Source organism: Hypanus sabinus, chromosome 24, assembly GCF_030144855.1.
Source record: "Hypanus sabinus isolate sHypSab1 chromosome 24, sHypSab1.hap1, whole genome shotgun sequence".
NCBI classification, from domain to species: Eukaryota; Metazoa; Chordata; class Chondrichthyes; order Myliobatiformes; family Dasyatidae; genus Hypanus; species Hypanus sabinus.
The window spans coordinates 23,733,870-23,756,621 of record NC_082729.1 but is presented as its reverse complement, the minus strand read 5'-3'; the positions used below and the strand labels follow the sequence as shown (position 1 = coordinate 23,756,621).

General features: G+C 43.9%; 1 protein-coding gene across 1 annotated transcript; it reads left to right on the top strand.

Annotated features, from left to right (window-relative positions):
* The first annotated feature begins 15,237 nt into the window (after positions 1 to 15,237).
* LOC132380703 (C3a anaphylatoxin chemotactic receptor-like) lies at positions 15,238 to 16,437 on the top strand. Its single transcript, XM_059949690.1, has one exon. The coding sequence runs from the start codon at positions 15,238 to 15,240 to the stop codon at positions 16,435 to 16,437; it is 1,200 nt and encodes a 399-aa protein (XP_059805673.1).
* Positions 16,438 to 22,752: the final 6,315 nt, after the last annotated feature.

The window sequence follows — 22,752 nt, the reverse complement described above, 5'->3', positions numbered from 1 at the left end:
TGAGTTTACAGAACACTGTTCAAGTATCTCATACACACACGTTTTAAAAATCCTGCGAAGTGGAGATGATTTGAAAGATAATGATTTCAAAATATCACGATAATGCTATGAAGAGCAGAAAACAGTAAACAGAAAGAAAATCAGATCAATATTTGGGATTAGCACCCTTTCCTTTTAAAGATGTATCGATTCTCAGACTTGTCAACGTTAAAAGAATACGTCGAAGTGACAGAAATCCGATTTGACTCCTTAAACCATCCCGGACAAAATAGTTAGTCTGGCAGATTATAGGAACGGATTTCCGTCCAAACTATGATGAAATCCAGTAATCCCAACTACCAAGAAAATTCGACTGCGGTATCTGCTATGATTTTCATTTCACCATCATTCCAATACTGACAGTAGATCAATACTCTTTGATCAGGATAGAGGATGTCTTTGCAAACCATTCTTGAGGAAAACACTTCAGCAAACCGTCCTTAGCGGAGACCTGCATAGCGACGGACACGGAAGAATAATCCAATGTTTTTCTCGCCTGAACCACCGACAAAGGCGCTTATGGCTAAATAGGCTTGTTGGTAGAGGTTGCATCTGCACCTGCAGTCTGTCAGAAAGCCATGGACCAGGTGCTGGACTCTGCCGCGGAACTTAGATGACATCATTGTTAGCGGTAAGGGTGACAAGGAACATCTCCAAAGTCTCATGACAGCTTTAAAATAGATGAAAATATTGGGGGCTCTGAGCACGACACCAGTCTGAATTCTTTCAACCAAGCATCCTTCAAAGGTGGCTGCTGTTGTTTGCAGAATCAGTCCGCACCATCATGGGCAGAAATGCGGACGCCACCAAGAATATCTTCAGAAGGAGTGCAAGCATCATTGAAAACCCTTACCACCCGTGGTCAAGCCCTTTTCTTGTTACAACCACGGGAGAGGCGGTACAGGAGCCTAAAGATCCACACTCAGTGATTCAGAAAACACTTCTTCCTCTCCGTCATCTGAGCAGCCAACGAACATGACCTCACTAGTTCTTTTTATTTTACACACTAATTACGTATTTCGGCACGTATTAATTTTCAGAGTAATGCTACCACAAATCAACAAATTTCACGACAACTACATTGCGGTGATAATAAGCGAGAGAAATCGATACGTTCGACTTTTTTTGCGTCAACACCCACCATTCTAATTCCCCACGTCAACAAGTCACGTGACAATTTCACGCAGAGGCGAACTCCGCCGTCCGTTCTAGGGGGAGCACAGGGTAAGGACGTGGGTCCACGACCACCCGACCCCGCTCAATAAAGGAATTTCCTCTTCCGCCAGTCTGTACCTTCCCTCCTCCGTGGCAAGCCCAAAGAGCACCCTTCTGACCAACGGCATCTGGCGCCACCGCTTTCACCCAAACCCACCGCCCCTTCCCTCAAATGTCGCGTCCGCCCTGCCAACCCAAATATGACGGCGGGAGAAGAGGCGGCGGCCGACGGCGACATCCGGCTGCGTTTCTGTCCATTGGTTGATGCACCTCGACCGCTTGCCTCGGGACGGCGGAGGACATAAAAGAGCCGACGCGCAGGGTGGAACAAAGGCAGATCTGCACGCCGGGAAAACAGACGACAGACACAAACACGACGGGAGCAGTGGCGTCGATCTTCGTGTAGACAGTGAGCATGCGCACTGTCGTGGAGGCGCCTGGGGAATGTAGTCAAATTGTCTATATCGTCAAATAATTTTAAATCAGTTCTTTTTTCGTTGAACTTCTTGTCCGCCCTGTTCCGCTATGAATAGCAGCATGCTCGGGAAACAGGAGAAGATGTTGGACAGAGACACTGGCGTTATGCCATTGGCACTTGGGGCAGCATTGAAGGCCCTCCGTCTCTGGCACTGTTCATCATCGTCTCAGTAGCTTCCTCTCGGTTTTCACTACTGTTAGACATGCAGGGTAGGGAATCAAGAATACCATCGCGCTCAGAGGTAGAAGGATTCTTCACTGCTGTTTCAATAACAGTTTTGTTTTACTAATCAGGGTTAGCCCGTGCTGAATCCAGAGTCTGGAGGACAAGTGGATCACTCTTTGTCTGAGATGTCTTTGACATGGGTGACCCTACCAAGACCCAAAGCAGCAAGGCCTGACTCCAGCCAACGTAACCCTTTGGGCCATTGAGGCACACAAGCCTCCAAACCCCGCGACGAGGTTCTGGTCCTTTTGAAGGGATGAGACTAAAAGAAAAGGCGGCGGGCGTCGGGTAAACCCTTTTCCGCCGGGCTAAGGTAAAAGCTAAAGAGTCAGCTGAGGTGTTTAAGGGCTGGACAGAGACGGGAACTCCTGACAGTGACGGCAGTACAAAAGCAACTCGCAAAACACGAGAAAGGTGGGGTAGGCAGCTCCAGAATCCGGATGCTTTGGCCCTCCCATCTCCCACACATCCACACGTTCCAGTCAGCTCTGGTACTGCTTTCCTTCCCTCACACACACAGTGCGGAGGGTGAGAATGGAGCCGCGTACCACCCCTGAATGACAGCGCGCACGGGTAACAGGAAAGCGTGGTGAACAGGAACACTGGCCTGGGAGAAAGTTCCGAAGGAGAGGGTAATGCAGGAACGGAGAAGTCAGAGATCCGTACACGACTCCACCCGCCACAGCAACCTCACCCAAAGAACAGAAAAATTAAAGGCGGCCGATATACAAAGCAGACGGGGAAGAGAGCCCCACAGGGCAGGTGGGAAGACACCAGCCTTTTCCGGTGAGGGAGAGAGAAAGACCTCAGACCTGTTACTTCTACCAGCAACTAGCTTCCTGACACATGCTACAGTGCAGACTCTCTATTCAACTGTCTCGCAAACTCTAACAGGGATGAAGGTAGAGCAGCGATGGCTGACATTTCTAGAATTTATCAGAAGGGAAGTGATCCACGTAGCACAATACGGATGTGTTCTAAAGGCAAGGTGACAAAACCATGGCTCAAAAGGGAAGTCAGGGCCAACATAAAAACCAAAGCGCGAGCTTATTATAGAGCAAATTAGAGGAATGTGAGAGGATTTCGAAGCTGTTCCAAACCAACAGAAAGTCGTGATGTCAGTATGCATTTCAGGGGAATACAGAATATAAAGACAAATATCTAATGTTCAGAAATTATGACTCAATGCTGGGGTCTCACTTGCATTATTTTGATCAGTATTTTGGCCCATTATCACAGAACGAATATGCTCATACTGGAAAGGGTTCACAGGAGATACACGGAAACCTTTCCAGGGTTGAAATACTTGACAAATGGAAAGCGTTTGATGGCTCAGGGCATGTATTCAATAGAATGAGCGTGGGCTAATTGAAACGTGTCGAACAGCCTTTATCGGGTTGCTGTGGAGAGGAGGTTTCCTTTAGTGGAAGAGTCTAACACCAGGGAGCACAGCATCAGTAGAGGAGTGGCCTCTTAGAACGGAGTTGAGCAAGAATGTCTTTGGCCAGAATGCAGTGAATCTGTGGAATTCGTTGACACGGGCAGCTGTGGAAGCGAAGTCCCTTGGTATATTTAAGGAAGAGGTTAATAAATTATTGAGTAGTCAGGGCATGAATGGATAGGGATCCGGGTGAATTTAGGACAATGTGACAGAGAGAAAATTTGGATCCGTGATGATGAGATGGCGGAGCAGACTTAATTGGCTAAATGGCCTAACTCGGCTCCTATGTGGACTAGAAAGGAAAGGGAAGGAGGTCGGGGGGAGGAGGGGGAGTAAAGGGAAGGAAGAGAGGCCGATCGTTTCCCAGGTCTGATGGACGGGTGGCGATGCAATCACACTAAACTCTTAGGGCCAGGCATACCGTCCCGTCCTATTACACATTTTCCAGGCTGAGAACTCCCTCGACAACCTCCCCATCACACATTCCCAGGATCGGTCACACAATGAAGCTCCTCCAACTGCGTCACATAACAAACTCCCGGGGTCCGATGCAGATTGAGGCTCCCCTACGCCGTCCCATCGCACTCTGCCTGGGTCAGACACTGTGAAGTCCCAGTGGTGGTGGAGGAGGTATTCAAAAACAACAAGGGGGCAAAGGGAAATTACGGAGTGATGTCAACAAGAAAAACAAGAGTACGGAGTCCAGGCGGCACCGAGTGATGTGGGAGTTGGTGGGGAGTGGGGGGGGGGGGGGCAACCTACATGGTGAGCAGCCATTCACACACTATCACTTCCTTCGTGAGGAATTCGGCGCTGAAAGTCGCTTTGTTCTGGATGCTATTCGTCTTGTTCATATACTGATTCAGATTACTGCAACATTCATAGACTCAGGACCTTGGACTATTTGTTTTGTCTGACGTACTTGCTGATATCTTATATGTGCATGCTATCTTATATCCCTTGTGGTGTGTGTGCGTGTCATATTGTATTTTGTACGTTGGTCCCGGAGTAACGCTGTTCCGTTTGGTTATATTCACGGGTGTTCATGCATGTTTGTGCATCAATTACACTTGAACTGTGAGATGTGGATGCCGAGGCACATGGCGCCGGAGTGAAATGTCGGGGAACTTAAATCCAAAGCATCTTCACATTGGAGACAACATCTCAGGGATTCTCCTCGCGGGCCCTCGGCTGAGCAACGTTGCTGGTGATAGAAATGGGACAAGGGATACACCACTTGAGCTTTTTCTACGGTATTGCCGCTCACGGGACGTTTTTGTTTCTCACAGCATAGTATGTAAACTTCGGAGTCTTTTGTGTGTGTGATTCTCCCAGAAAATCAGCAGTTTCTGTGAATCACAAACTACCCCAAATTGCACCAACAATCATTCCACAGTCAAAGTAATTTGCAGCACATTCCGATCTTTTCAAATATCAAACAATCTAATGTTTCATGTTTTAAATTCAAACTAATTAAAGTCACATTCTCACAATTGCAAATATGGGCAGTAAAATGGCACACTGGAGTTCATGCAGTCTAGTATGTGGAGTCCCACTTTGGGAGTTTAAATGTCAGAGATACGTATGCAGCAAATGTGTGGACCATAGGAACATGATACGTGGACTGATCTCAGGTATTTAACTTCATATCTACCTGAAATTGGCAACACAAGAGGAGAGGATGCTTGTTGTGAATAAAGGTCGGGAGGCCAAATTCCGTATTGCATCAGTGTATAAAATTGGCTCACTTGCTTTTGGACGACATCCACTCAGTTGCCATTTCACCACTTTTAGAAAACAAATATGAGAACGGGGAAGAAATGGGATCTAAGTGACTTCAAGCGAGGATGATTATTGGTGCCAGACGGGGTGGTTTGAGTAACTCAGAGACCGCTGATCTCCTGGAATATCACGCACAACAGAGTCGACACTTCCCAGTGGATGGTGCGAGAATCAAAAACAAAAGTCAAGTGAGCGGCAGTTCGGTAAACCAAAACGCCTTTTTGATGAGATGTGTCAGGGGAGATCTCGCCAATCTCGTTCAAGCTGTCAGGATGGTGACAGTAACTCAAATAGAACAACTGTCACAAAACGGTGTGTAGACAAACATCTCTAAACGCAAAGCACGTCGAACCTTGAAGTGGATGGGTTGTAATGACGAAAGACGACGAACATAGACTTCACAGCAACTTTATTTGATACAGGAGATACGTAATAAAACAGCCGCTGAGCGCGTGTATCTAATACTGATGGTCCACTCGATCATTCTGTACATATGTCCGATATTTGACCCCACAGACACACGCACACAGTGGACAACAAGACACTGAACTGGATGAACCCCATTAACCATTTCCCTGCCAATATTTTCAATTCATTTTTATCCTGGCGAATCCCGTGACAATATTGACAATATTCGCAACAATCCAGTGATACCGATTCTTTATTTATTTTGTAAATGTCATCTGAAATTTACCCAGGAATCGAACTCAATTTTAGTCCAAATCCGTTCAAGCTGTCACAAGCAATAGGACTCTGAACACCAGTGTTCGCGCAGCTTTCCCCAGAAGGACACCCCTACACACGGACAGTCAGTCGGCTGTGAGAAAATCAGTTCTGAGTAAAATCTACCATGTTCAAATTTCAAAGTACACGTCAACGAAACAACCCTGAGATTCCTTTTTCTCAGACCATTCACAGTAAATACAAAGAAACAACATACAATCAATTGAAAACTGTTTACCAATACAAATGGACAAACAACCAATGTGGAAAAGACAACAAGTTGTGCAAATACAAAAAAAGAAAACAAAATAACAACCAAGAAATAAAAATAATTATTGATTATTATTCTTTTGATTTTGAAAGCTACTAATTAAATGTTGTTTAAGTTTGTATACGCTTTTGCTTCATATCTTTTATGCTGAAGTATTCAGTCTTTTTTTTAATTTCTCTTTCCAAGATGTCGTTTCTTCTTCCCATAAGACCTCAGTACTTGGACACGTAACATCCGTTCGGTTGTGTCTGAACAAGACGGTTGGTCTCCTTTCGAAATATTAGTATAACGCTATCCTGTTTAAACGGTTTAGTTTTTTTTATTTATTTCTTAATCTTGTCTTTTTTAAAAAAATATTTTATAGTCTTATTCCTGTTATATTAACCCTTTGCTTTTTTTTTGAATATGGGTGGTTTGTGTCATTTTTTCATTTTTTTCTGAGCCACCGTCTTGAGAGATGGGGGAAATATAGGTGTTAGCTTGCCTGCTCACCTCTTTCTGGCTTTCTCTTGGGTTTTCGTGTGTGGGGGAGGGGGTTCTCTTTTGCTTTTGCTTTTTGCTTACTTTATCCTTCATGGGCTGACGTGAAACAGCAAAAATGGCTGAAGTGTCGACACTTCTGTTCCTCTTTGAACCTGCTCCCCTCTTCCACATTCATGAGTTTATTTTCTGCTTAACCTTGTGCGTTTACTACGATGAATATTAGCAATATGGATAAGATTATGTACTTTGTTTCTTGGAATACAAATTGATTAAATCATCCGATTAAAAGGGAAAAAATATTTAAAGTATTCCACAAAATTAATGCTAATATTATCTTTGCACAAGAGACTCATGTGAGGAAGGAGGATAATCAACTGTGTTTTTAGGTTTTGGCCAACAGTATCATTCGAATTCTCAAGCTAAAGAAAGAGCCGTTTCTATTTTTATGGATTCCTCAACCGCTTATATACATTATGAAACAATTTCAGACCCACAAGGTAGATTTTTGCAACTTACTGGTTTACTTTTCAACCAAAAAGTTGTTTTAGTTAGTGTTTATGCTCCGAAGATTGACTGTCCCGAATTTTGTAAGTGTTTATTTACATCCTTCCCTAATTTAAATGAGAATGTGTTGATAATGGGTGGTGATTTTAACTGCTGTCTAAATCTCTCCATGGGTGGATCTAGGTCCATTTATTTTCTTCCGAATAAATCGGCCTCTCTCATTAACTCCTTTGTGGTTGATTCAGGAATCTCAGAAATTTGGCGATTTCTACAACTCAAGGATAAAGAATTTTTATATTTCTCTCATGTTTACCATAGTTACTCAAGAATTGACTGTTTCTTTATTGATCATCGTTTCCTTGCGGACGTTATTGATTGTAACTATGACTCTATTACTATCTCTGATCATGCATCTTTGAAGCTATCTATTAAGACAACGGATTCTTCCTCAAGTGTTAAATCATGGCGGTTCATCTCTACTGTACTTCAGGACTCAGACTTTCTCAACTTTATTAAACAACAAATCGATTTGTTGTTTTTCAGCAAACTTTACAGAAGAGACTTCTAGTGGAATATTATGGGACACTTTTAAAGCATTTATCCGTGGGCAAATTATTTTGTACTCTGCTGGAATCAGAAAACGAATTAACACTGAAATACTTATGTTGGGTGATAAAATTACAGAAATTGATAAGACTTACTCTGTGACCCCCTAGTAAGAACTCTACATAAAGAGAGTTGAACTTCAAATGGAGCACGGTTTACTATTATCCTCTTCGATTGAAAATCAGTTAATTAAATCTGGGACTCAGTTTTATATACTGGGGATAAATCTGATAAATTATCGGCTAATCCATTGAAAACTGCTTCGGTTAAACGACAGATCATTAAATTCGTAAACGAGATAGCATTTTGACGATTGCTCATAAAGAGATAAATAAAGCCTTTCAAGATTTTTATAACTCTCGAAAGCAATCAAAATTTTCTGATGATTCTTTCATAATGGATGAATTTTTAAGGAAACTGAATATCCCGAAAGTAACATCTGAGGATTGTGTATCATTAGATGCCTCTATTACGGAATCCGAAATAAAAGAGGCTATTTTTTTCAATTTCTTCAGGTAAAGCCCGGACCGTTATACTGCGGAATTCTTTAAATCTTTTTTCCTCTAAACTCTCACCTTGGTTATGTAAAATTGTTAAGGACCTATTAACTGCAGGTAAACCCCCACAATCTTGACATGACGCCCCCATGTCATTAATTCTTAAAATACTGAATGTGCAACATATCGGCCTATATATTTGCTGAATATGGATTCCAATATTTTTACCAAAATTTTGGCCAATAGATTGGAAAATATAGTACCTCAAATTATTTTTGAGGATCAGACCGAATTTATTAAAAATCGTTCATCATCTTTTAACATTAGAAAATTAATTAACATAGCTTACACTCCTTCATCTAGAATCCCAGAATGCGTCATTTCCTTACATGCTGAAAAAGCGTTTGACAGTTGAATGATCATATTTATTTTATACGCTGCAGAATTTTCACTTCAGCCCGACATTTACATCATGGATTAAATTAATATATTATAAGCCTTTGGCTTCGATTCTCACCAATAATCAGAGATCTCCGGTTTTTTCAGCTGTTTCCTGGCACGGGGCAAGGCTGTCCTTTAAGTCCACCTGCATTTGATATTGCTTTGGAACCCTTATCCATTGCCATTCGTCACTCACCTAACGTTTTTGGTATTACCCGTGGGGAATGGACATATAAGCTATCACTATATGCTGATGATTTGTTATTACACATCTCTGATCCTGAGAGACCTGTTCCTGGTATTTTATCTTTGCTTGCTCAGTTTAGAAGCTTTTCTGGTCATAAACAGAATTTTTATAAGTGTGAATTATTCCCATGAAATATGCAAGTTCCAATCTATAAACATCTACCATTTAAAATAGTTACAGATAACTTTACTTAATTGGGTATTAACATCACCAAGAAACGTAAGGATTTATTTAAAGCTAACTTTTTACCTGTAATTGACCAAATCAAGCAACTTGTTACTAGTTGGTCCTCATTGTCTTGTCATTCGCTAGTCGAATCAACGCTATTAAGATGATAGTTTTTATATTTATATATTTTATATATATAAATATTTTATATACATTTTATATAATTAAACTTTATATTTATTTCAAGCACTACCAATTTAATTCCTAAATTTTTTTTGCTATTATTCTAAAATATCCCCGTATGTGTAGCAGAATAAAAGCCTAGATTAAGTAAAAAATACTTACAGAAGTCTAAGAAGGACGGTGGTTTGGCTTTGCCAAGCATAACATTTTACTACTGGGCAGTTAACATCCGATATTTAATATTTTGGACGCAGAAATCGGCGACATTACAAAACCCACATTGGGTAAATTTGGAGTGTAAATTTGTACAAGGCCTTTCACTGTTCTCTATCTTAGGATCTTCGCTTCCCTTTGTTTTATCTAAACTGAATAAACAAATAACTAACCCTATAGTTAAATATACGTTACGAATATGGTTTCAATTTCGCAATTTTTTTGGTTTGAATAAGTTCATCTTATCAAGCCCTATTATATCTAACTTTCCTTTACAGCCCTCTTTTATGGACCAAATCTTTGTGATATGGAAAACGAGAGGTATAACATGTTTTCGTGATTTATTTTTAGATATTTGATTTATGTCCTTTGAACAATTGCCCAATAAATATTATTTGTCTAGAACCCATTATTTAGATACTTACGAATTATAATTTTTTTTAATAATATGTTACAGTTCTATCCGTATTTATGCCCAATTGATATTACGGAAAAAATTTCTCGGTTTGAATCCTTGTCAGCAGGGTTTAGTAGCCGACATATATAATATGATCATGAAAATACAACCAAAGATGAAGATTAAATTAAGGATCTGGAAAAAGAACTTCATTTTCCTTTACCTACAGAGCAGTGGGAGAAAATTCTACAATTAGTTAACTCCTCTTCTATTTGTGCCATACATGCCCTAATACAATTCAAGGTTGTACATGGGGCTGATATGCCGAAGGACAAACTTGCTCGATTTTATTCTCATGTTAATCCAATCTGTGACAGATGTCACTCTGAAGTTGCCTCATTGACTCACGTGTTTTGGTCTTGTCCTTGTTTGCAAAATTATTGGAAAGATATTTTAGGCATTACTTCAACAGGTTTGAATATTAAATTGCAACCACATCCTATTACTGCAATTTTCGGCTTACCAATGGTGGATATAAGTCGTTTACCCCCTCAGCTTGGATGATTGCATTTGTCACATTAATGGATAGAAGATCTATTCTGTAGAACTGGAAATAAATTGATCCCTCAACTACATTTCAATGGTTTTCCCAAACTATTTCTTGTTTGAGTTTAGGAAAAACAGAGGTTTCATTTTTGAGGGGGGGTTCTTTCTATTTTTCCATTTCTTGTAACATACTATTATATTTGGATTATTAACTGTTTGTATTTGTATTCTAACCTATCAATTATGTACTCTGAACATCTCTGTACTCGATGTTTTTTTCTTCTTATGTTTGTGTGAAAACGAATAAAAAGATTTAAAAAGAAAAATAAATATTGACAACTTCAGCATCGAGTTCTTGAAAGTGAGACTGTAGGTTGTGAGATCTGTTCAGTGTTGTGGTGAGAGAAGTTATCTTCTCTGGTTCAGCAGCCTGGGATGGTCGCCGGGTCATAACTGTTCCTGAACCCGGTGGTGAGCTAGCGAAGGCTCTGATGCCTCCTTCCCGATGGCTCCAGAGAGAGGAGAGCATGGCCTGGATGGCAAGTGTCCTTGGTGATGAATGCTGCAGCTTGATCTAAGGAGACGACGTGAGGAAGTGCTGAACAGATTTTAAGGAGCTCAGGAGAAAGCTGAGAATCAAGAGCGCCAGGGTAGTAATTGCCGGATTGCTGGCTCTGGTATGTGCCAATGAGTGGCTGGTGAGCTGCGGTAGGGAGCAGGCAAGCGTTCAGATTTAGAGATCATCGAGATCCCCTCTGGGGAAGTTATGGTCTGTACAAAAGGGGCGGATTACACCCCTGTGGCTGAGACTCCTAGCAATGAAAGGCTAATGACAGGAAACATTTCAGTCAACACGGTAAATTTATAAGTAAACGGCGGACAAAATCGAAAAAGTTGAATAGAGGACTGAAGGTATTATATTTTAATTCACACAGCATAAGGACTCATGTAGATAAACTTGTATTGCAGCACAGTTACAGATTGGCATGTATGATGGTGTGGACATTACTGAATCGTGGCTGAATGAAGATTGTAGCTGGGAGCTTAATGTCCAAGGATACACAACGTGTCGAAAGGTCAGGCAGGAAAGCAGAGGGGAGGCGTAACACTGTTGGTAAAACAAAATATGAAATGAAATCATTGCGGATAGAACTACAGAACTGCAAGTGCAAGAAGCCCTGGCTAAATTGCGGAATTGACTGGAAAACTTACGGCAAAACACGCCAAAGGCGGAATTAGCATAATATAAAAGAATTTGCTCTGAGAAGAAGATGCTAAACGCAGATGTATTAGCATTGCAGCGGAGAAAAGGGATAGAGTCATGAGAGAGGAGTTGGCGAGAATTGATTGGAAAAGAACACTGGAAGGGACGATGGCAGAGCAGCAATGGCTGGAATTTCTGGAAGCAAGTCTGAAGGCACAGCATGTATAGATACCAAATAGGAAGAAGTATTCTAAAGGCAAATTGGCCAAGAAGAGAAGTTAGAGCCAACTTAAACCCAAACATGGAGTATATATTTCAACAAGAATTGCTAGATTTTAGGGGATCAGCAATCTTTTAAAAACTATTTGAAAGAGCTACAAAGTCATTGTAACCCTCAAAATGGAATAGGAACGTAAGCTAGCCAATAATATTAAAGAGGATGCTAAATGTTTCTTTGCAGACATAAAATGTTAAAGAGAAGCGAGAGAGCTAATACTGGACCGCTGTAAAAAGGTGCTGGAGAGATATCAATGGGGATTATGGAAACAGCGGAGCACCTGAACAAGTATTTTCCATCAGTGTTCATTGTGGATGACACCAGCATGAACTATGTGGATTCACTATTCCCAGGGAGAAAGTTTTGGGGATCATCGAAGTTCTGTACTTAGATAAGTCACATGGACCAGATGGGGTTAACATCAGAAGTTAACCACGGCGTCTCCTTATTTACTTTACTTCACAAAAATAAAAGGAAATGGTTGTTTCTTCACAGTCCTCTGAGCAGCGTATTATCTCCTGATTTCAACACCTCAACTTCCTCATATTCAGCTTCTTGGAACTTCAAACCCAGACTGTCACTACCGAGGTGGAGTAACTCATCTCTTCGGCTCATTCGGAATTAAGATCCCCACCATTGCTAAATCAGCATCCAAATTCCGCACAAGACACAACTCCCTGATGTACCTGGAGCACCCAAGGAACCCCACCGTCGAATTTAACATCTGAGTGCAAGTATTCAAAACTGCTAAGGACCGGTGACGGAGCCGGAGATTCCAGGGAAAGGTGAGATGAATTTCCATGAGATTTATAATAAATTGGAAATGTGGCGTCTGATCAGAGATCATCAGCGTGGCTGTGTTGCGGAATAAACATGAACTTCCTACTTTCCGGTGTTTTTTTCAGGAGATAACTCAGTTATCCAGTGAAGGCAGGACAGTGGGATTGTCAATAGTTCAGTGAGGAGAGCTTCCGAGATTACAGAGGCTCTGCTTGCTTTCCATGTGTTCGAAGGACGCTGACCGATGACCTGACAAAATAAATAAAGATAACAGATGCAGAGACAATGTGTACAGAATCGCTTTCCCATGTTAGGAGCAACATTAACAGGAAGGCAGATATTTATCTTGAGGAAAGGTGATTTAAGTCGAATATAAGCGATAGTTTTTTAACAGTTTCTTGTAATTGTCAATTCGATTTCGAGATACACCACAGTAACAAGCCTCTCCGGCACTTCGAGAACGCCCCGCCCAATTACACCCATGTGATCAATTAACCCTCTACGGTCGCAGGCCTTCTGGGTTTCAAAGTCTTATCACATGAGGAAAGTTTTATGGTCCTGGGCTTCTACTCACTGAAATCCAGAAGAATGAGAGGTGACTTCGCTGAAACCTGCGGACTGATGATAGGCCTCGATGCAGTCGATGTGGAGTAGATGTTTCCTATGTTGCGGGAGGCTAGGAGCCGCAGAAGGGAGGACTGTCCTTTTAGAAAGGAGATTCGGATTAATTTCTGTAGCCAGAGAGTGGAGAATCTGTGAAATTCATTTCTGTATTTTTAAGACGGAGGTGATAGATTCTTGATAGGTCGGGGCATGCTCGGAAACAAGGGGAAGGGAAGAGACTGGGGCTGAAAAGGAATACGGCGGAGCAGATTCAATGAGCCAAATGGACTAATTCTTCTCCTATACCTATTGGAACTATAATCTTATGTGTGAGGAAACTGCAGCACCCAGAAGAAACCCACGCGATAGTGGGGACAAATTCTAAACTCCCTATAGATAGCGGCGGGAGATGAACCCGGTTTGTTGGCACTGCAGCAGAGTGATGTTAATCACTGCGCTACCATGCCATCCATCATGAACTGACACGTTGAACGTGGCTGCCAGTGCAGGTGACAAACCTCATATGCAATCAGTACGTTTGAGAGGTATTTACACAGGCACGTGAATAGATGAGACATGCGCAGTCACGTTTCCAAAGGGTTGCAAGACAGATTGGTCTGAATGAGGAAATGGCAGGCATGGCCGTTTAGACTAAGGATTTGTTTCTGTACTGAACTTACAGCAATAGCAATAGTGGTAATATTAGTATTGATGGTGATGATAGTAATGGTGGTAGTGGTAGAAGTCGTTTATCAGATGATGAGAGGCAGAGATGGAGTAGGCAGAAAATATGTATATCCGCAGTGTTGAAATGGCCAGTACCAGAGGGCGGGCCTTTAAGGAGAGAGGGGGTAAGATCAAAGGAGACGTGAAGGGTAAGTTACTTTTTCACGGAGAGCGGTGGGTGGCTTGAATGCGCTGAAAGAGTAGTGCTGGAGGCAGATACATTGAGACTGTTGAGAGCCGCTTGGATGGGAACATGAATGTGAGGGAAGTCGACATTGTGTCAGCAGATGCCATCAGTTCCGTAGGACATGTGAGGACTAATTTAATTGGTTCAGTATAATATTTTGGAGTATTCCTGTGCTGGATTCTTCTGTGTGCTTGCAGGACTTTGCAAACGTCCTGGGCCCATTTCGGTAGTGAGGGTGGCTTCGACCTTTCCACTGTACTGGATTTATCAGCATCGTCCGGAAAGTGTCGGGCGGAAGCAAAGGATGCTGGGAAGGGCGAAGGTGAAGCGCCACGGGAGGGATGTGGGATAGGTACCAAAGAAGGAGTGCCAGGGTCGTGGTTGGGCGCGTTTGCTGGCGCCAATGCAAACACGCGCGGACCTGAGACACTAGGGAAGGTCATTTGACTCCAAACAATTGGTTTATTCATTATTGCAGAATGATCCTCTGGTGCTTCCCGCTTCCTCCCGTCACCATTCCCATTTTCCCAAACATGATTCCCTTCTCCCAGCCCCTTTACCAATCTCAGTGAACAGCAAAGACCCATATCAGAATCAGGTCTATCGTCACTCGTATATATCATAAAATAAGTTTACCTTTTGGCGACTGTGCCACACATCATATTACTAAAGTACTAAAGTACCCAACAAGCCGCACTGCCCATCAAACCACCTGGTTAAGCCTAACAACGGAAAAGTTTACACTGGTCAATTAACCTAAGAGCCAAAGCGTTTTTGTAATGTGGGAGGAAAGCGAAGTACCCGCGGGAATCCCGCACGTTCACGGGAGCTAGAATTAGTGCAGGTAGCGGCTTGATCGTTCGAGTCCAGTAGAATGTTCTCCTAAGGGATTGTCAGCCGTGGGTCCTCGGCTGGCTGAACATAACACATAAAGGCAGTGTTCTGGTGCATTCCCTTAATGGAGATCGGACGCACGTGACTTGTCTAACGTGGGGAAGCTAATGCACGGGCCATACATCACATGGTCGTTGACAGATCGGGGACGTGCCGGTCAGGGTCCTTTGGCTTGGAATGCGAGACGACTCTGGTCTCTCAGCAGACTGCCGCCTTCACTGCCGTTGCGGTGTGTCAAGTTTCTGTTCCGCGTTAGACCCGATCTCTACTCCCTTCATCTCGTACCCTCTTCGCTCTCGGCTCGCCTCCTGAATTCGCCGCCTCTCCATTCTGTATCCATCTCACTTCGCAATATCTCCTCCACCAGATCTCACAATGTTCTTATCCGAAGAAGTGTGCAATTTGACGCTCGCTGGGAATATCTTGGAAACATGCAGTGTGGAGCAGCTTCCGTCACGTCAATGGTCATCTTCACCTTCACCTTCCTACTGGGTGTCCCGGGTAACGGCGCAGTAATCTGGGTGATTGGCTTCAAGATGAAGAGTAAGGTCCACACGGAGTGTTTCCTGACTCTGGCTCTGACTGACCTGATCTATTGCCTGACCCTTCCCTTCCGCATGGCCGACATCTCCCTGACCCACTCCGGGTACAACGCCTACTTTTCCTGTAAGTTTATTGGAGTCTTGATGTTCCTCGACGCATCCGCCAGCACGTATCTGTTATGTCTGATCAGAATCTGCCGCTGCCTGGCTATTACTCGGCCCACGTGGTTCCAGCAACGTCTGAGCCTCAGGTGGATTCGTGCGTCCTGCTTCGGAGTCTGGATCCTAGCCATCGTCATGTGCCTGCCCGTTCTCCTGCTTCCGGATTTGAAGAAGGAATCGACCGTCTTGGAGCCATTTTGGTTTGTTTTTACCTTCGGCCTCCCCTTTTTAATTATGATCACTTGTTACTTCCTGATAGGTTGGAGGCTGCAAGGGAACAGGTTCGCCAAATCTAAGAAGCCTGTCCGCCTCATCATCACCGTGGTCGTGGCCTTTATGATCTGTTGGATCCCCAACGCTGTGTGCGACCTCCTATCGGCCTTCGCCACACCGATTCCCCAGGACTGGTCATTATTCACTGTCGCCCTGGCCTCCTTCAATAGCGCTCTCAACCCCCTTCTCTATGTCTTCGCTGGCCGTGAATTCCACCAGGTCTTCAGGCGCTCCCTCCTCGCCTCGCTCCATCTGGCCTTTGCCGAGCAGAGGCCAGAATTGGAGACCCAGTCTCAAACCCCCAACCTCACCTTAAATACGAATGTCTGAGGGAGTTCCTCGCGGCCAGACATTCGACCGATATCCCCTGACTACAGACGCAGTGGACAGTCGGATGCAGTTATGGTCGGCAGTGGAGGCTTTCCTGTACTCTTATTTTAATCTCTCAGAACATATAACATAGACCACTCGCTCAACAATGTACCGTACCAATTCAATCAGTCAATAAATGGCCAATTAACCAAATACCCTCTGCCTACACAGTGGGGATATCCTTCCTTTATGATCATTCTACTTATCAAAACATCTCTTAAAAGTCTCTAACCTATCTACACTTTCCAGCATTCCAGGCAGCGTATACCAGGCACACACCACTGTCTGTGCACTAACTCGGAATGATGCCCTCTCACTTTAAATGCACGTCCCCTGGTGTCAGATATTTCAACCCTGGGAATCATGCTGAACATCCTTGCCTTTCACGGATGAAATGGCTTTCATGCCTAAACCTCATCCCGGCACCCCAGGGAAAATAACCCAAGTGTGTTCAACCTCTCGTAGTAGACGATGCTCTCTAATACAGGCAGCATTCTGGTAAATCTCCTCTGCGCCCCCTGCAAAGCCTCGACATCTTTCCTGCAATGGGTGACCAGAACTGTATACACCTCTTTCACCAAGTAGTCTCCATGTTCCTATGACCTCTCTCCTTACAAGTCATTTTCACCCACAGAACAGGATGCTTTCTGTTCGCACCCTTCTCGTAAACTCAACAGACTGTCGTGCGTGAAAATCCCATTAAATCAGCAGAGTCTGAAATACCCTAAACAATCTGTCTGGCGTGACCAATCAGAGTCACTTAGATCACGTTTCCTTCCCATTCTGATGTTTGGTCTGATTAACAATTGAATCGCTTGACCATGTCTGCATGTTTTTATGCATTGAGTTTCTGCCATATGATTGACTGTTTGCTTTAATGTTTGCATTCAGCTGCACCTAATAAAGTGGCCTAATGAACTGTAAAGTTTCTAAATATCAAAATAATGCTATAACGAGCAGTAAGAAGTTAAAAAATAAAACAAAATTAGATCAATATTTGGTGTTACCAACCTCTGCCTGTAAAGCTCCAGCACTTCTCTTACTTCCACTGTCGTGTAGATTTATTTTTTTTTAATCGTCTGATAGTTTGTGCCAAACTTCTTGGAGAACATACCACAGTTCCTGGCTGTCTCGCTTGACAATAGACAATAGACAATAGGTGCAGAAGTAGGCCATTCGGCCCCTCGAGTCTGCACCGCCAGTCTGAGATCATGGCTGATCATTCACTATCAATACCCAGTCCCTGCCTTGTCCCCATATCCCACTTGCTTCTGTTTCTCCAGATAGCCTCGCAGATGTTGCGAACAAATCCCTCTGAATACCATGCCATCTAAAACCACACATAAAAAATCTGTCGTGCCGAGGACATAGGCACAGTATTTGCTGGATCCTTTGATAGACATCTTCATAGTGCACAGCACGACCAAACCCATGTATTGTTTACAAACATGATAACCCACCTAGCTGCATATCCATCCATGTTATTGATATATATCACAAACAACTGAAATTCATGGCACTGCTCTGTGCGCAAGACCGCTGGTCGTGAATAATACCCACCTACCCCCATCTACTTTCAGTGGGCATTCCAACGTTGAATCCAGGCAATAAAGTCGCCTGGAATTCCGTCCATAATGTATATTCAATGCTATCACCTCAGTGTTTTGGCCCTGTCGTGTTTGGAAGATTGGCGCCCTCTACAGTCGCAGTTCACTCGTGTACATATACCACTTCCTGCAAGCAGGGTGTTTTTCCTTTCCTTCTGTTATGAAACGCACAAGAGATAAGATCTCAGTTCTTTCTTTATTTGCCTTTCAGCAGCAATATCTATGAATCCTAAGCTTTTAGCAATCTTAATAAAAGGTTCGTGGACATATTTTGAAGAAAATTCGTGTTTATGCTACTTTCGACTGTATCCATATAGAGTGCATGCGCCATATACTGTATAAACTACTTAGAAACATAGAAACCACACAGCAAAATACGGGTACGCTGACCCACAAAGTTGTTCCGTGCATGTCCCTACCCAAAGCACTCAATTTTTCTATGCTCCATGTACCTCTCCCAAAGTCTCTTAAAAGACCCTATTGTATCCGCCTCCACCACAGTTGCCGGCAGTACATTCCACGCACTCACCACTCTCTGCGTAAAGAGCATTACCCCTGACATCTCCTCTGTAAGTACTTCCAAGCACCTTAAACCTGTGCCCTCTTGTGGCAGCCATTTTAGCTTGGGAAAAAGCCTCTGACTCTGCACAAAATCAGTGCCTCTCATCAGCTTATACACTTCTATAAGGTCACCTCTCATAATCCTTCGCTCCAAGGAGAAAAGTTCGAGTTCATTCATAAGGCATGCTCCCCAATCCAGGCAACATCCTTATAACTCTCCTCGGCACCCTTTCTATGGTTTCCATGTCCTTCCTGTAGTGAGGCGACCTGGGCAGAGTAATCCAAGTGGGGTCTGACCAAGGTCCGGTATAGCTGCAGCATTACCTCTCGGCTGTTAAATTCAATTCCAATGCACAATATGCCTTCTTAACTACAGAGTCCACCTGCCCAGCTGCTTTGACCGTTCTATGGACTGGAACACAAAATCCCTCCGATCCTCCACACTGGCAAGAGTATAGCCATTAATACTATATTCTGCCATCATATTTGACCTACCAGAATGAACCACTTCACACTTATCAGGTTTGAACTCCATCTGCCACTTCTCAGCCCAGTTTTGCATCCTATCAATGTCCCGTTGTAACCTCTGACAGCCCTCCGCACCATCCACAACACCCCAAACTTTGTGTCATCAGCAAACTTACTAACCAATCTCTCCACTTCCTCATGCAGGTCATTTATAAAAATCACGAAGAGTAAGGGTCCCAGAACAGACCCCTGAGCACACCACTGGTCACCGACCTCCATGCAGAATGTCACCCGTCTACAACCACTCATTGCTTTCTGTGGGAAAGCTAGTTCAGGATCCACAAAGTAAAATCCCCTTGGATCCCATTGTTCCTTGCTTTCTCAATAAGGCTTGCTCCTGTCTGTAGTAAAACCACCAGGGCCAGCATTGTAGGGGGCTGATTGGCTAAGATAGCTATTTTGGAGATAAATCAATTGGCATTCCACTTACTCATCAACTGAAAGTGAATTGAGGGGATTATTGTTCAATACCACTGCGGTGTTCAGGGACGCAATTGGGAAACGAAAATATGTCAAGGGTAAAATAGTGTTGAATGAAAATGCCAAACCCAAGTTTTACAAATCCCGTCCGGTTCCTTACACCGTCCATGACAAAGTAGCCAGTGAGCTAGATCATATGGAGGCTTTGACATTCGACCAAGGTTGAGTGGAGCCTGTGAGCAATACCAGCGGTCCCAGGAGTCAAAGGGTTTGAGCCTGCCAGGATCGGTGGTGATTTGAAGACCAGATGACCGTAAGGCACAGGAGCAGAGTTAGGTCATTTGGCCCGTTATGTCTGCTCCGCTATTCAATCATTCTGATCCTTTTTTCCCTTCCTCAGCCCCACTCCCCGGCCTTCTCCCCGTAACCTTTGATGCCCTGTCCAATCAAGAACAGACCAAGCTCTGCCTTAAATACACCAACGACCTGGCCGCCACAGCTGCCTGTGGTAATAAGTTCCAAACTTTCACCACATTCTGCCTGAAACAAATTCTCCGCATTTCTGTTTTCAATGGATGCCCTTCTACCCTGAGGTTGTGTCCTCTGGTCCTAGACTCCCCCACCATGCGAAATATCTTAGCAACGCACACAAATTGCTGGTTGAACTCAGCAGGCCAGGCAGCATCTACGGAAAAAAGACCAGTAGAAGATTCGGGCCGAGACCCTTTACCAGGACTGGAGAAACGAACAGATGAGGAGTAGATTTAAAGGCTGGGGCAGAGGAGAGAGAAACACAAGGTAATAGATGAAGAAGGGAGATCAGTAGAGATGGACAAATAGACAAGGGAATCATGTAGGAAACAATCCCTGCGGAAAGCAGAACGTGGGGAAATAGGAGGCAAAGATATGCTTGGTGGTGGGATCCTGTTGGAGATGGCAGAATTAGATTGTGAGTCCTGTCCGCCGGGTATCTACGTTCTGTCTGCCTGAAGAAGCAGGATCTCCAACTGCCAGGGGGATGCGGAATGCTGAAGGATGGGCGTGGGAGGGGTGAATTACCATAGGTTGTTGCAAGGACGAGGCTGAGAACGAACCCAAGTGCAGGACAAAGGCGCGGATGCAGAGTCGTGAGGCGTCAGCACAGTCGCGAACGGGGAACCGGTATCCAGGACAGTCTTTACATGGAGACAAGGTTTTACGTAAAGTACCCAGTGAATGATGCGAGGCTCAGAACTGACAGTCCCAAGGAATCAGGAAACGGGGTTTACTCACACTTGTGTCGACCAACGAACCGGCAAAGCAGGGCTGAGACACCCGGGTTTTATCATCTGTTCGCTAAAGGAAACCAGCTGTGCTGTAATGGATGGGGGTGGGGGTGCGGGGGGATATACTGTGTTGGATAAATCGCTGCTCATGCCATCAGGTTGGAGGCTATCCAGGCGGAATCTAAGGTACTGTTACTCGAACCTGAGTGTGGCCTCATCGCGACAGTGGAGGAGGCGATGGACTGACATATCGGAATGGGAAGTGGAATTAGAGTGGGTGGCCACTGGGAGATCCCACATCGTCTGGCGGTAGGAGAGGCGGCATTTGACCTGTAAGTCTGTTGGGGTCATTTACTGTGTCCGGCGCTCCCGATGTTGCCTCCTGTCTATCGGTGAAACACGGCCAAGATTGGGACAGCACTTCACCGAGTACCTGCACTCGGCTAAATACCCCTTTTCCATATTTTGAGTTTACTGTGATCATTGGACCGTTTTTTGTATTGGTTTCCTTCAGTTTTCCGGTGTTTCTTTCTTGTGGGCGATTGGCGGGGGGGGGGGTGCTGACCTGTTAATTTTTGTGTGAAAGAGGCAGTGTTGGGGGACTTTGGTTGTTATTGTGGCTGTTTATTTTCCTGCAGGCGATGGAGGATTTTGGGGTCTGGGAGTTCTGTTTCTTTTCTTTTTCGTGCCGGTTGGGGTGGGGGGAGTTGATGTGTTTTCTTTCATCAATAACCATGGTCTTTCTGTATTTAATGGCTATCTGGAGCAGACAAATATCAAAGTCGTATCATACATGCGGACTTTGACAATAGAAAAGAACCTTTGATCTCTTCCCACCATCAGGGATATCTTCAAGAGGGCGGCATTCATCATTAAACACTCTCACCGCCTGGTTGCAAGTCCTTTTCTCGTTATTGCCACGGGAAGGGTGTTACTCACCACATAACGGGTTTAAAAAACACCAGAAATGGAACACATTTGGAGTCTGGTTTTGCTGTAAACTAAACACTCGTTTGTTAGTGTCTCCGTAATATATTAATATAAAACCAGATAAATCAATCAGGTTAACAGAGGTCATGCTTATATAAGTGTGTAGATATAAAATCCCAAACTTCTTCAAGCTTAGGTGGTAAATGATACAGTTTTATGATGGTTTAAGAATGAAGTCAGTACACTTCATGATATTGAGTTGAGTAGAACTGAGGAGAGAGAGAGGGGTGTTTTGTTTTCCAAGGAAGCCGATGCGTCGATTGTCCTCCGAAGTCCTGCTAAAGTTACCGACTGTGACCACACAAAGTATACCGTCTTCACACGATGAAGATATAAACCCAGGCAAGAGTTAAACACACCGATAGCCTTCCTCCGGTCACCCCTTTCCCACACTGCCAGCACAACCCACGCTTTCGTGGGCACTCAAAGCTCATCCAGTGTCTATTTCTGCTGTATTTCTGTTTGTGTCTCCAGTGGCTGTATGAAAAGCCAGCTGTCATTGTATGTATCCCAAACATCATGCTGCACGCCAGCTGTCCATTATATAGCTCCGCCCTTCGGTTGCCATGGCGACTCACGAGCTGCTCGGTGCTCTCTCTCTCTCTTTCTCTCTCTCTCTCCCCCTCTCTGAATTAGAGTACACCAACTCTCTCTCTTTTTAAAGGCACAGTCCATAATGAATAAACCTTGGGATCTCGTCACACCTCCCTTCTTTTGGGTAAAATTTTGATCAAGGTCCAAACTTTTTGTCTAACTATCCATTATACAGCTTGAAGCAATACATGTGCATTATCAGGTAACATAGCAAAGCGTATAAAATTACTAATTTCTATTTCACTTTTAAACTTAACATCCAGACAATCAGTCTACCATCATTTGAGACTACCATGAGGCGGCGCGGC

Bases quoted from the DNA above. Each gene is read 5' to 3' on its own strand.
- LOC132380703 (XM_059949690.1), top strand. From the start codon at position 15,238: ATGCACGGGCCATACATCACATGGTCGTTGACAGATCGGGGACGTGCC.